This window comes from Microcebus murinus, chromosome 10 (genome assembly GCF_040939455.1).
Source record: "Microcebus murinus isolate Inina chromosome 10, M.murinus_Inina_mat1.0, whole genome shotgun sequence".
Lineage (NCBI taxonomy): Eukaryota > Metazoa > Chordata > Mammalia > Primates > Cheirogaleidae > Microcebus > Microcebus murinus.
Window position 1 is genome coordinate 15409094 of NC_134113.1, and position 13927 is coordinate 15423020.

Below are 13927 nucleotides of genomic sequence, written 5' to 3' on the forward strand. Positions count from 1 at the left end.
TCCCCCAGATGGTGCACATCTCACTCATTATGTATGTATATACCCGCCCCCTTCCCACCTGCCCAATACCCTATTACTGTAGTACCTATGTGTCCACTTAGGTGCTACTCAGTTAATACCAGTTTGCTGGAGAATATATCTGGTGCTTGTTTTTCCATTCTTGGGAAACTTCACTTAGTAGTATGGGTTCCAGCTCTAACCAGGAAAATATAAGGTGTGCTATATCACCATTGTTTCTTAGAGCTGAATAGTACTCCATGGTATACATATACCACATTTTATTAATCCATTCTTGGATTGATGGGCACTTGGGCTGTTTCCACAGCCTTGCAATTATGAATTGTGCTGCTATAAACATTCGAGTGCAGGTGTCTTTTTTGTAGAGTGTCATTGGATCATTTGGGTAGATGCCCAGCAATGGGATTGCTGGATCAAATGGTAGATTCACTTGTATCGCTTTAAGGTATCTCCATATTGCTTTCCACAGAGGTTGAACTAGTTTGCAGTCCCACCAGCAGTGTAGGAGTGTTCCTCTCTCTCCGCAACCACGCCAGCATTTATTGTTTGGAGATTTTTTGATAAAGGCCATTCTCACTGGGGTTAAGTGATATCTCATTGTGGTTTTGATTTGCATTTCCCTGATGATTAGAGATGTTGAGCATTTTTTCATATGTTTGTTGGGCATTCTTCTGTCTTCTTTAGAAAAGTTTCTGTTCAAGTCCTTTGCCCACTTTTTAATGGGGTTATTTGATTTTTTTCTTCCTGATTTTCGTGAGTTCTAAGTATATTCTAGTTATCAGTCCCTTATCGGATGCATAGGATGCAAAAATTTTCTCCCATTCTGTAGATTGTCTGTTTACTTTCATGACTATTTCTTTGGCTGTGCAGAAGCTTTGTAGTTTGATCATGTCCCATTTATTTATTTTTGTTGCTGCTGTGATTGCCTTTGGGGACTGCTTCATAAACTCTTTGCCCAGGCCGATGTCTAGGAGAGTGTTTCCAACTTTTTCCTCTAGAGTTCTAATAGTTTCATACCTTAGGTTTAAGTCTGTTATCCAGCGTGAGTTGGTTTTTGTGAGAGGTGAAAGGTGTGGGTCCTGTTTTAGCCTTCTACAGGTGGCTATCCAGTTTTCCCAGCACCATTTATTGAAGAGAGATTCTTTTCCCCAGCGTATGTTTTTGTCTGCTTTGTCAAAGATTAGATGGCTATATGAGGATGGTTTTATATCACGATTCTCACATCTGTTCCACTGGTCAATATTCCTATTTTTGTGCCAATACCATATTGATTTAATTACTACAGCTTTGTAGTATAGTTTGATATCTGGCATATTAATGCCTCCCATTTTGTTTTTGTTGCCTAGAATTGCTCTTGATATTCGGGGTCTTCTTTGGTTCCATACGAAGCGTAAAATTATTTTTTCTATATCTGTGAAGAATGCTGATGGGATTTTAATAGGTATTGCATTGAATCTGTAGATCAGTTTGGGTAGTATAGACATTTTGATGATACTGAGTCTGCCGATCCACGAGCATGGTATGGATTTCCATCTGTTTACATCCTCTGCTATTTCCTTCCTCAGTGTTTCATAGTTCTCCCTGTAGAGGTCTTTTACGTCCTTGGTTAAGTATATTCCTAGGTACTTTAATTTCTTTGTTGCTATTGTGAAGGGAATTGAGTCTTTGATTTGGTTCTCAATTAGATTGTTGTTGGCGTATATGAATGCCTCTGATTTCTGTGTATTGATTTTGTATCCTGAGACTTTACTAAATTCATTGATCAGTTCCAGGAGTTTCTTGGTTGAATCTTTGGTGTTTTCTAGATACAATATCATATCATCAGCAAACAGTGAAAGTTTGATCTCTTCTGCCCCTATTTGGATACCTTTGATTCCATTTTCCTGTCTGATTGCTGTAGCCAAGACTTCCAGCACTATGTTGAACAGAAGTGGAGATAGTGGGCAGCCTTGTCTGGTTCCAGTTCTAAGTGGGAATGATTTCAATTTTCCCCATTCAGTATGATGTTGGCTATGGGTCTGTCATATATGTCTTGTATCATTTTTAGGTATGTCCCTTCTATGCCTATTTTCTTAAGTGTTCATATCATGAAAGGGTGTTGAATTTTGTCAAAAACTTTTTCTGCATCTATTGAAAGAATCATGTGGTCTTTGTTTTTGCTTCTGTTTATGTGGTGAATTGCATTTATAGATTTACGTATGTTGAACCATCCCTGCATCCCTGGGATGAAGCCCACTTGGTCGTGGTGGATTATTTTTTTGATAAGTGTCTGGATTCGGTTAGCTAAGATTTTGTTGAAAATTTTTGCATCTATATTCATTAGGGATATTGGTCTGTAGTTTTCTTTTTTTGTTGCATCCTTTCCTGGTTTTGGTATCAGAGTAATATTCGCTTCATAAAAGGTGTCAGGGAGGTTTCCGTTCTTCTCGATGTTGTGGAATAGTTTCTGCAAGATAGGTACTAGTTCTTCTTTGTAAGTGTGGTAAAATTCGGGTGTGAAGCCATCTGGACCGGGACTTTTCTTTTTAAGGAGATTTTTAATTGCTGTTTCTATTTCAGCTGTTGAGATTGGTCTGTTCAGAGAATCTATTTCTTCCTGGTTGAGCCTAGGGAGGCTGTGTGTTTCTAGAAATTTGTCCATTTCCTCCACATTTTCCAGTTTGTGTGCATAAAGATTTTTGTAGTATTCATAAATTGTATCTTGTATCTCTTTGGGATCAGTTGTGATATATCCTTTTTTATTGCTGATGGAGCTTATTAGAGATTTCTCTTTTCTGCTTTTCGTTAGCTTAGCCAATGGTGTGTCAATTTTGTTTATTTTTTCAAAGAACCAACTTTTTGTTTTATTAATCTCCTGAATAGCTTCCCTGTTTTCAATTTCGTTTAGTTCTGATTTGATCTTGTTGATTTCACTTCTTCTGCTGGGTTTGGGGTTGGTCTGTTCTTCTTTTTCCAGCTCTTTGAGTCGTTTCATTAGATTGTCTATTTGTGATCTTCTTGTCTTTTGGTTATAGGCATTTATGGAGATAAACTTTCCTCTCAGAACTGCTTTAGCTGTGTCCCAGAGGAGATGATAACTTGTCTCTCCATTGTCGTTTCTTCATAGAATTTTTTTATTTCCGTCTTGATTTCTTCATTTATGAAGTAATCATTTAGTAGGAGGTTGTTTAATTTCCACATTTTTGTGTAGAAATGTGAGTTTCTGTTAGGGTTGATTTCTACTTTTATTCCACTGTGATCTGAGAAGGTACATGGTATGATTTCTATTTTTTTAAATTTCTTGAGATTTACTTTGTGTCCTAGGATATGGTCAATCTTAGAGAATGTCCTGTGAGCTGATGAGAAGAACATATATTTGGTGGATTTTGGGTAGAATGTTCTGTAAATGTCAGTCAGACCCAATTGTTCTAGAGTTTTGTTTAAGTCCATTATTTCTTTATTGATTTTCTGTTTGGAGGATCTGTCTCGTGCCGTCAGTGGGGTGTTGAAATCTCCGGTGATTATTGAGTTGCTATTAATCCATTTGCTTAGCTCCAGTAAGGTTTGCTTTATGAATCTGGGTGCACCTAAGTTGGGTGCATATATATTTAAAATTGTTATCTCTTCTTGTTGGACTGTGCCCTTCACCATTATATAATGACCCTCTTTGTCTTTCACTACTTTTGTTGGTTTAAAAACTAAATCGTCTGAAATTAGAACTGCCACACCAGCCTTCTTTTGGCTTCTATTTGCTTGGAATATTGATCTCCACCCTTTTATTTTTAGTCTATATGCATCCTTGCAGGTTAGATGTGTTTCCTGAAGACAGCATATACTTGGCCTGTATTTTCTTATCCATTCAGCCAGCCTATGTCTCTTGAGTGGAGAGTTTAAGCCATTCACATTTATTGAGAGAACTGATAGGTAAGGTAGATTACTGTTCATTCTGTTGGGTTGGATGTTGTTGCTATGATTTTTGTCTTGAGCCATTGTAATATCTGGCCTTTAATATCTTTGGGTTTTGGTTGTTTTTATATCCGTGGGTTATTATTATGATGTTCCGTACGTAACGCTGTTTTAAGTACTTCTTGTAGGGCTGGTCTTGTCTTGGTAAATTCTCTGAGCCTTTGCTTGTCTGAGAATGTTTTTATTTCTCCTTCATACATGAAGCTTAGTTTTGCAGGGAATAATATTCTAGGCTGGGCATTGTTTTGTTTCAAAAGAGTGAGAATGGGGCCCCAGTCTCTCTTTGCTTGTAAAGTCTCATTAGAGAAGTCTGATGTTATTCGAATTGGCTTTCCCTTGTATGTTACTTGCTTCTTTTGTCTTACAGCTCTTAGAAGGGCCTCTTTAGTTGATACTTTGGTCAGTCTGATGACTGCATGTCGTGACGTCTTCCTGTTTGCATTGAATCTCCCAGGGCTCCTCTGAGCTTCTTGAACTTGTATATCGAGATTTTGAGCAAGGCCTGGGAAATTTTCCTCTATTATATCTTCAAACAGCTTGTCCAACCCTTGAGTGTTGTCTTCTTCCCCTTCTGGTAAGCCTATGACCCTCACATTAGGTTTCTTCACATAATCCCACAGTATTGGCACTATTGCTCTTTTCTCTTGTTTCTCTCCTCTATTTCTGTGACTGATTTATTTAATTGGAGGGTGTTATCTTCAAGCTCTGAGATTCTTTCTTCTGTTTGATCTACCCTGTTCTTGAGACTTTCCACTGTATTTTGTAGTTCCTTGAATTGATTCTTCATTTCCAGGAGTTCGGTTAAACTTTTCTTCATTGTGTCTAATTCTTTTTCCATATCCTGGAGGCTTTTTGTGGTTTCTTTGTGTTGGTTATTGAGTTGTTGTTGCAGCTGGCTGAATGTTCTTATGATCCACATACGAAATTCCTCTTCTGTCATATTGGTTGCCTGATTTTGGTTGGTGTCTGTTTCTAGGGGGCTGGTGCTCCTCTTTGGGGGTGAGTTTTCTGTTTGGGTCTTCATATTTCCTGAGTTCTTTCGCTGATTTCTTCCCATGTCGATCAGTTGTTGTTTCTTTCCTTTAGGTTATTGTTTGGGTATTCACACCCCTTGTTTAGTTTCTGAGGCGTTAGGTGGTGTCTGTGGGTGAGATTGGACTACTCCCTGTATACTGAGTCAGTGGGTGCCGTGGAAAGGCTGTGCAAGATGCCGTCCCTGTCAGTAGGTGGCGTTTGCTTGGCGGAACAGGCTATGCTGTTGATTTTGTGTCCTGTTGTCAGCTCTTGTTCTGGGCGGAGCTGGGTTGGGTAAGCCTGCCCTCAGGCAGTTAGCAGGGGTCAAAGTTCTGTTCTCTGCTTTCAGGAAAAGCTGTCAGGGCAGGGCTGGAATGGTCCTGCTCAGCCAGAAAGTCCGGGTGTGGGGGTGGGGCTGTCTGAGACCTGCAGTCTGGAGGGGGCCTCGCTTCTTTCCACCCTCCCCAACTCTGCAGCTACTCCTGGGCCTCTGCCAGCAGGCCAGACCACAAGCCACCAGGCCTCCCCGGACTGTGATGCTGGCGGGGAGGTTCCCTGCACAGGAACGCCACCTGGGCTGGGCGCACGGGCTCCTCCTGGGAGGAGGGTTGCCCTCTAGGATGCTGATCTGCCCCTGGAGGCACACACACCTCAGTAGGCTGTTCACGTATAACCCTTCTGTGCCCCGGGCAATGCTAGCCCTCGGTGCAGGGGATCTGGTCTGCAGGTCTGACCTCTCTGGGTCCCAGAGCTCAAACTGTATCCCCACCAGGGAGAGGAGATCCGGTCCCAATTCACCCACAGGGAGCCCAAGCTGGGTCTATGTCTCTCAGCCTCTTAGTTGGCACCGTTCTCCTGGGAACACCGTGCCAGCAGCACCTGGGAGAGCCGGCGGGTAGGGAGCTCACAGTCTGAGTTCTCCTGTGTCAGCTGTAGGGTCCCAAAAGGGAAGGTCCCATTCCCTGGAGGTGCCTCTGGCTGGTGGCTGTATTGTCTCTCTGAGCAGCCGCGGGTAGGGTTGGCGGAGGGGAGGAGGAGGCAATATGGCGCCTGCCCCGCGGCTCGGGTCTGTGCACACGGAGGTGCCCGGAGGAAGTTGGGAACCTGGTGCCACGTCTGCTACAGGCTCACCATTGGCAGGCGTTGGCGGTCTCTGGCTGGCTGCCGCAGGTCTTTCCACCCGCTGGGGAGCCCACCAGCAGTCCTGAATGCAGGGGAGGGGAAACAGCAAATCCACCTACCCTTGCCGCTGGTCTCCGGGCTGCTCCGGTGGTCTCAGCCTCCAGTTCTCCTCCGCAGCCTCCTCCCGTGGAGTCTCCCGGGGTCTCAGGTATCCCTCCTTCTGGCCCTCGTCCGCTGTATGCTCGTCTTCTTGCTTCTTTTTTCTAATTTCTGCTAGAATCTGTCTTTTCTGCAGAGACACTCTGTCTAGCGGTGTTATTTGTCCGCCATCTTGCTCCACCCCTCCCTCCAGAGCCCTTTGAATTAAGCTCTTCTCAGAGAAACTTCTGGCTTCTACTAGGCAGGCAGAATAGGAATCACTTGGTTGTGTGCGTGGGAGGAGGAACCTGCCTGTCCACACCCTCATGCTCAGGTGTACCTGGTATCTCTGATTCCTAGGCCATTCTGGGGTCCTGCAGGGTACATTAGTATCACAGTGACTGCTGAGAAATGTTTTTTTTTTTTTTTTTTTTGAGACAGAGTCTCATTTTGTTGCCTGGGCTAGAGTGCCGTGGCATCAGCCTAGCTCACTGCAACCTCAAACTCCTGGGCTCACGTGATCCTCCTGCCTCAGCCTCCCGAGTAGCTGGGACTACAGGCATGCGCCACCATGCCTGGCTGATTTTTTCTACATATTCTTAGTTGTCCAGTTAATTTCTTTCTATTTTTTAGTAGAGACGGGGTCTCACTCTTGCTCAGGCTGGTCTCGAACTCCTGAACTTGAGTGATCCTCCCACCTCGGCCTCCCACAGTGCTAGGATTACAGGCGTGAGCCACCACGCCCTGATAAATGTTTTAATTAGCTCTCCAGGGGGGGGAAAAGCCCGAATTTGTAGGGTTTGCTGATTCCCATGGTTTAAATATTCCCACCAGAGTTGACTTGAAGTTACTATCGTGACAGTACTCAACATGGATTTTATAAATCCCTTTATCTTGCCCTGTAATGTAACAAGACCCAGGTCTCAGTTGTGACTGGCACTGCTCCATTCTTTCCACTGCTTGGTTGTTCATCTCTTCCTTTATTTTGCCAAAGATATATGTTCTTCCCTTAGTAAGCTAGTTCAATTTGAGTTTCTGATACTTGTCACCAAGAACTATGATTCTTTTCAATTGTGAGAATTTTTTTTAAAAGCCTGAACTTTTCAAAATCTCTTTTCCACATAACAGCTGTTTATCATCTGTTTTGACTGAGAAAATACAGATAGGCAGAAGGATACTATGAATTTAGTAATAACTTTCATAAATGAAATTTTATCCATCACTCCAACGTGAATATATACAGTATTTGTAAAACAGGAGTACTTACACGTTCCAAGGCATTGTTTGTTATATAAATGATGCCTGGGGACCACACACATTTGCAGACTTCTTGAAATAACTCTTAGCTCTCCTCTTAAACTCAAACTTGCGTAGTCCACAGTTTGGGAGCCAGTGTTGTAGATGATCTTTCCCCTGAAGCCATTCTCATTCCTGTGGGTTTAAATGAGCTTTTCCTTACCTTTCTCTAAAACCAAATTGTGTTTCTTCTAACTTCTAAGTGTTTCTCAAGTCCAGCCCCTTGCCTGTGCCCACGGCCAACACTCTTTCAGAGCTGGCCTTCCCTCGTGTGCACTGGGGCAGCAGCTTTCTGTCTGCTCCCGTCTGCCTGCCTGCTTGCCTGCCTCTTCTCCAGTCCGTTCTCTGTGATGCAGAGTGAATGCCAGAGTGATCCTCCTGGTTGTCCTTCGCTCGCCTGAAATGCTGCTGCTCGTGTGCTCAGTCACGAGGCATGGGGGGCCTTCGCTTCCCTTGTACTTGACTCCTCGTGTTCTCTACGTACGTCATGTACCTTTTGCCCACAAGCTTGTGTTGGAGCAGTCTTCTGGCAGGAACCACCTTTCTCCTGTACGTGGCAAACTCATGTTACCTACAAAACTTGGATATTTACCCCCTGACCCTGCCGGCCAGTGTTAGCCACACCAGCATCCTGTAACTTAGTACAGACTTGGGTTACGGACTTCTCACACCACAGGCACTGCGGGGATAGGAATGCTCAGTCATGTTGTATTGCCAAGCACCTTGGCCAGTACCTGGCACGGAATTGATGCCCAATACATTGACGTGGGCTGGTGTGCTTGTATGGGCTTCTCTCTGAGACTAGCTCCTGAGTGGGATTCTATGCATAATAGAGATATGGAAATGAGGTGAGAAAAATGAGTTATTTTCTCAATTCTTTTTTCTACTTTGGTCTCTTCTGACATTCTTTTATTCCAAATAAGACTTTATTGTATTTTTGATTGCAAAAGCAATACATATACACTATTTACATAGATTCTAGCATCAGACAGGCTTGAGTTCAAATTTTGCTACATACAGCAAATAAAAAAGGCCGTGTGTTTTGCATACATCTTTGCCTTAATTTTCTTATCTGGAATGTGGAAGCTATTATACTATTTCTTATAGGGTTATGAAGATTAAATTAGAATGTGCATGTAAAGTGCTTAGCACAATGATTGTTCAATAAATATTGGCAGCCATTAAGTTCAGTGCAGAAAAGATAGAGGCCTTTGAAACTGGCTTAGGGTCTTCTCTGTGTTGCGTTAAAAGAAAACACAAACCTGACTCCAGAGGCCTTAGAAAGCTTTTCTCTAGAACAGCTTTTCCCAGTCAGGGTTCCTCTGAACAACAGAACTCAGAAAAGTGACTGGAGTGCCTATTTTCTGTTCTCATGAGGATGCTGTATGACTAACACTGTTCTAGATGCATAGGAATGTGTGTTACTTGTCTAAATGCAGGGCACAGGGGCTGGAGGCTTTATTACCTCCCAGCCCCTCCTCTGCAGGAAAGGCTGCTCTGATGTTCTTTGAAGACCTGGTGCAGGAGCTCAGCACAGCGCATCAAGTCATATCTCTTTAAGAAGTCCTCTCTAGAACCCCCACCCTTCCCTTAAATCTTCCTACAGTTGTTACAGATCTCTCTCTCCCTTACCCACGATTTGTTCCTAGAGCACTATTCATTTTTATTATTTTTTGGAGACAGGGTCTTGCTGTCACCCAGGCTTGAGTACAGTGGTATGATCATAGCTCACTGTAGCTTCAAACTCCTGGGCTCAAGTGATCCTTCAGCCTCAGCCTTCCAAGTAGCTGAGACCACAGGCACGCACCACAATGCCTAGCTAATTTTTTTTTTTTTTGGTAGAGATGGGGTCTTGCTGTGTTGCCCAGGCTGGTCTCAAACTCCTGGGCTCAAGTGATCTTCCTGCCTCTGCCTCCCAAAGTGCTAGGATTACAGGCATGAGCAGCTATGCCCAGCCAGCCAGCACTGTTCATCTGTTCTCCATATTGTGCTTATCACATACCCAATAGTTCTCACAGGTGTTGCCTTGCTTTTCCTGAGAGTAACACATCACTCCCCATCCTCATGCAACCCCCTCCACTTCTGGAACTGCGGTGAATATTTCCAAGAAAATTAACACCAATAACTGGTCTATACACTAAATGTGGTTGGCAGTTTTTTGGTTTTTCTTTTTTTTTTTTGAGACAGAGTCTCGCTTGTTGCCCAGGCTAGAGTGAGTGCCGTGGCGTCAGCCTAGCTCACAGCAACCTCAAACTCCTGGGCTCAAGCAATCCTCCTGCCTCAGCCTCCCGAGTAGCTGGGACTACAGGCACGCGCCACCATGCCCAGCTAATTTTTTATATATATATTAGTTGGCCAATTAATTTCTTTCTATTTTTATAGTAGAGACGGGGTCTCGCTCAGGCTGGTTTTGAACTCCTGACCTTGAGCAATCCGCCCGCCTCGGCCTCCCAGAGTGCTAGGATTACAAGCGTGAGCCACCACGCCCGGCCTGGTTTTTCTTTTTTACATGCAGACTTTTCTAAGACATCTGACTTCCTCGCTACCTTCAAATGGCCCTCCTTGACAAAATACGGAGTTATCTGGGCACTTAATCTAGCTGTGTCATGATGTGTGCTGCTGAGGCTTCTGGAAGTCTGGTGCTGGAGGCAGAGCGAGTCTGCTCCTGGTGCCATTCCTAGTTCTCGTAGCTCTTCAGTGCCGACAGTGCTCATGCTGCCTTCCAGAAAGGAACAGGCACCTCTCTTGGGTGGGTGGGGTATAGGTCATGACTACTTCTGTTTGGAAGAATATTGGGTAGGCAAGTAGCAATGTTTGCCACAATTCATAGAATGGAATATCATATAGCCATTAATTTTTGAAGAATATTTATTGACATGGGAAAATGCTCACAATGTTAAAGAAGAAAGCAGGATACAAATCTGTAAATACAGCATGATCCCAATCTTGTAGTAAAATAAATTATATATGCATAGAAAAAATACAGGAAGGAAATACACTAAAACATTAACAGTGATTATCTCAGGATGGTGGGATTTGGGGTAGATTATTAATTTTATTCTGCATTTTCCAAACTTTCCACAATAAACATATATATTACTTTTATAATTGGGGAAAAAGGAAGTCAATACAGGTGACACCTAGTCCTAGGAGGTGACAAGACTGATGTGGCTGAGGGTGTGTTTAGAGTCACTTGTATTGCCTCAGTCTGTGTCCCCACTTACAAAGGAGGGATAATAACACCTGCCCTGCCCTGCCCCCTCCCAGGACCACTGAGCAGCTGAAAGGGTCACAAATGTCTGGCAATTGTTCCTTTACAGTGGCAGCTCAAATGCCTTATTATAAGGACACACTCTTCTGTACTCTGCTTCCACAGTCAGGAGGGTTGTGGGTAGAGGGGCCAGCCTGCAGGCTTTGGTCTCTGTCTTACCCTAAAGGATTTCAGGTGTTCATCTGAAATCTAGTGCCAATTGAGCAAGTTTCCCACTCACACTTCCACTCCCAATCACTTCCCTGCTTAAAAAGGTCTTTAAACTGGTTCTGCTGATATAGTTATTGCTTAAAATGGCCTGAGGATGACCACCCTCCCCACCCAATTCTGTTCCCAGCATTGCAGAGTCCGAAGGAGGCACAGTGTGGGCCCAGGTGTGCAGAAGGGAGGGGAAGGAGTGGTGCTGGGAGCTGGCCACCGGAGTTGGACTCTTCCTTGCTGTGACGCGGGGTAACTTACATAGCTTTCTGGAGAGGATCTCCCACAGAATATATGATGAGGTTCCATGAGATAACATAAATAAAAAGCCCAGCACATAGTAAGCACTCAACAGATGTTAGTTCTCTTTCTATGTAAAAGATGAGAGATGAGGTCACTCTCATCTCCCTCCACAAATCTGCTCTCTTCGACAACAAAGCTTAGTGCTCAGTGCGGAGAAACACAAAATGAAACAGAACTCACTGAAAGTAGAAAAGCACAGCTACTTAAACAGGACTGTTCAAACACTTAACTCTGCATAAAGCTGGTAAGATGGGTATTTCATAAAACATGTCTTCATTTGGGTAAGCCGACAACTCATGCCAAAGCTATCTGATTGTAGAAATTATAAAAATACTTCAAAAATGCATTTGTAGAATGATATAACAAAAATACTTAAATTCTTTTTTCTAAACTTTTTTCACTTAAAGATATGAATTGCCAAGTTTCATTTTGTTTGTTGTTGGTTAAAACACAGGTCACCCACAACATCTCCTTCAACCAGTTTAGATGAAAATTCTGAAATGAATTGTATTCTTCCTAGCCTTTAAAAAAGTATTCTGGATTTATTCTTAAAGAAATGCAGGGTCATCATGAGAATTAGTCTATGGACCACACTGTTATATACACATTTTCTAGGTTAACTAGAGTATCCTTTGGTAAATAGATAGTCCCAGATTTGCTATACCTTGAATAGTTTTTTTTTTTAATTCTAACGATCTTGCTATCTAGTTTTCAGTTGACTTTTTTGCTGTTTTCGGTACGCTTGCCTTCAATCTAGCAGCCTCCTTCTTTGCCATTGTTTTGTGAGCTTAAAAGCCAGATAACTACACATGTTAGAAATGTATGCAAATTTTAGTACACAGGCTAATAGTGATGATATTCTTGACGATTTCTCCTGTGAGTAAATCGCAAGAAACTTTGACATCTCTTCTGGCAGTTTAAAGGCCTTTTAAAACTCCATTCCTGATTTGTTACTTTGCCAGAGAAGTAACTTCTGGAGAAATGACATTTTCACTAATACTCCACATACTTTACCTATCCTAGAGAAGGCTATTATGATAAGTGGGATTATGGATGTAAAAGCACTTTAAAAAAGCATAAACTGTGAAATAGTATTGTTTAGCCCATGTAACTATAAAGAAACACACACAGATGGCTAAATTTAATCAACCCCAATGTTTTATTTAATTTAAAGTTTTAAAAGGCAGTGGTTAAGCACATTATGTATATATGTATATATATGTATGCATATACACACACACATACATACATACATATAAAGGAAACCAACCCCTTTTTAACTTTAGCCACTGATCAACTAGGCCCACTGTCTACTGCATGATTCAGTTTCTACTTCATAGGACCAATTCTAAAAATAAAAATAAACAACCTTAATCAGTTTAACAGTAACTATTTGTGTTTCTTTTCCTTGTTTTAAATAAATAAAGTTACTATTAGACTGATCACATATGGTAGAAAGGTAGAACACACACACACACCAGCACACACACAGTCCCCAATTTAAAACGTGTGACATATGAATGACCTCTATGTACAAGTGGGTGCTGCTGACTACCCCATGCCCAGCAGAGGCCACAAAAGAACTTCCACTACTCAGGGAGTCCCATTCTCTCTGCTGGGATGGAGGATGTGTGTGTTCCTGGCACCCTGGGTTAAACCTCAGAATGCATGCTCCCCATACACTGATACAGATGGTGGTTCAGTTCTGTGGTACTAGTGTTCATGAACATTAGGGAATAAATAGGCATTTGTAGCTGCCTGGGAACTAAACCATCATTTATAATTCTTTATAGGGAGAAATGTATTCTCAAGTTTTAGATAACTGACATAAAAACTTTAGAGTATAATCAGTTTGTAAGTCTGGGGCTGTGTGTGTGTTTCTATATATTTATACAAAATTGATACGAAGAGTGGGGCTTGGTTCACGGAGCAGCTGCTTGGCTTCCACTTAGTCCTGATCTAAGGAGAAACTTGCCTCAGCCTTTATTTGCCAGCTCACTCTGCTTCTCACGTGCCTCTGGCTGCTGGAGAGATTCGGAAGGGGCAGCTCACACAAGTGAGGAAGGACATGGCTAAATCTTCTGCTAAGAATCCTGGCAAACAGAATTGCCAGATCCAACCAGGGCTGCTTTATAGAATAAAATCCTTCAGTTCCATCCTGATGAAATGGATTTTTTTTTCTGCTTCTAGCCCCTGTAACTCCACCTAACTGAAGCTCTGTATGAATGCCTCAATATCGCAAAAAAAACACAGGATCACCTCTTAAATATGCTGGATTCTCAATGAGTAAACCAGTTAATGTGTTTTCTAGCCAAAGCAAGGGCATAAATGTTTTAGAGAATAGATTCCCCTGGAGCTACAGAGAAAAGATGCTGATAAAAGCAATATTGAGAATTGAGCAGGTGATGCTTTTAGTCTGTGTCAGAGCTGGTCTCTTCGATGACAGAGTACTGGTTGAGTGCTTCTTCCAAAGGTGTTATTGTCCCATCAGGTTTTAGTCCCATTGGTTTAAGCAACTCCTCTCTGGAAAAAGAGATAAAAGAGAAAGAAAAAAAAAAGTATTCACCAGCATCACACACATGCCCCTCCCCCCACCCAAATCCACTAAAAAGAAAAAGTCTT

At 42.6% G+C, this 13927-nt stretch overlaps 1 protein-coding gene across 8 annotated transcripts in view; it reads right to left on the minus strand.

Moving 5' to 3' along the window:
* Window positions 1-12441: 12441 nt before the first annotated feature.
* Window positions 12442-13927, minus strand: part of RIC8B (RIC8 guanine nucleotide exchange factor B) — a 109724-nt gene continuing 108238 nt past the window's right edge. For 5 of the 8 annotated variants that reach the window (XR_001156052.3, XM_012772773.3, XM_012772776.3 and 2 more), the window contains one exon: window positions 12442-13828. Coding sequence is in view for 4 of the 8 variants with exons in the window: in XM_012772773.3 (XP_012628227.1) it covers window positions 13717-13828 (112 nt within the window). In the remaining 4 variants the exon portion in view is untranslated. The remainder of the gene's footprint in view (window positions 13829-13927) is intronic. The other 3 variants (XR_001156051.3, XR_012921386.1, XR_012921385.1) reach the window with 1 other exon arrangement.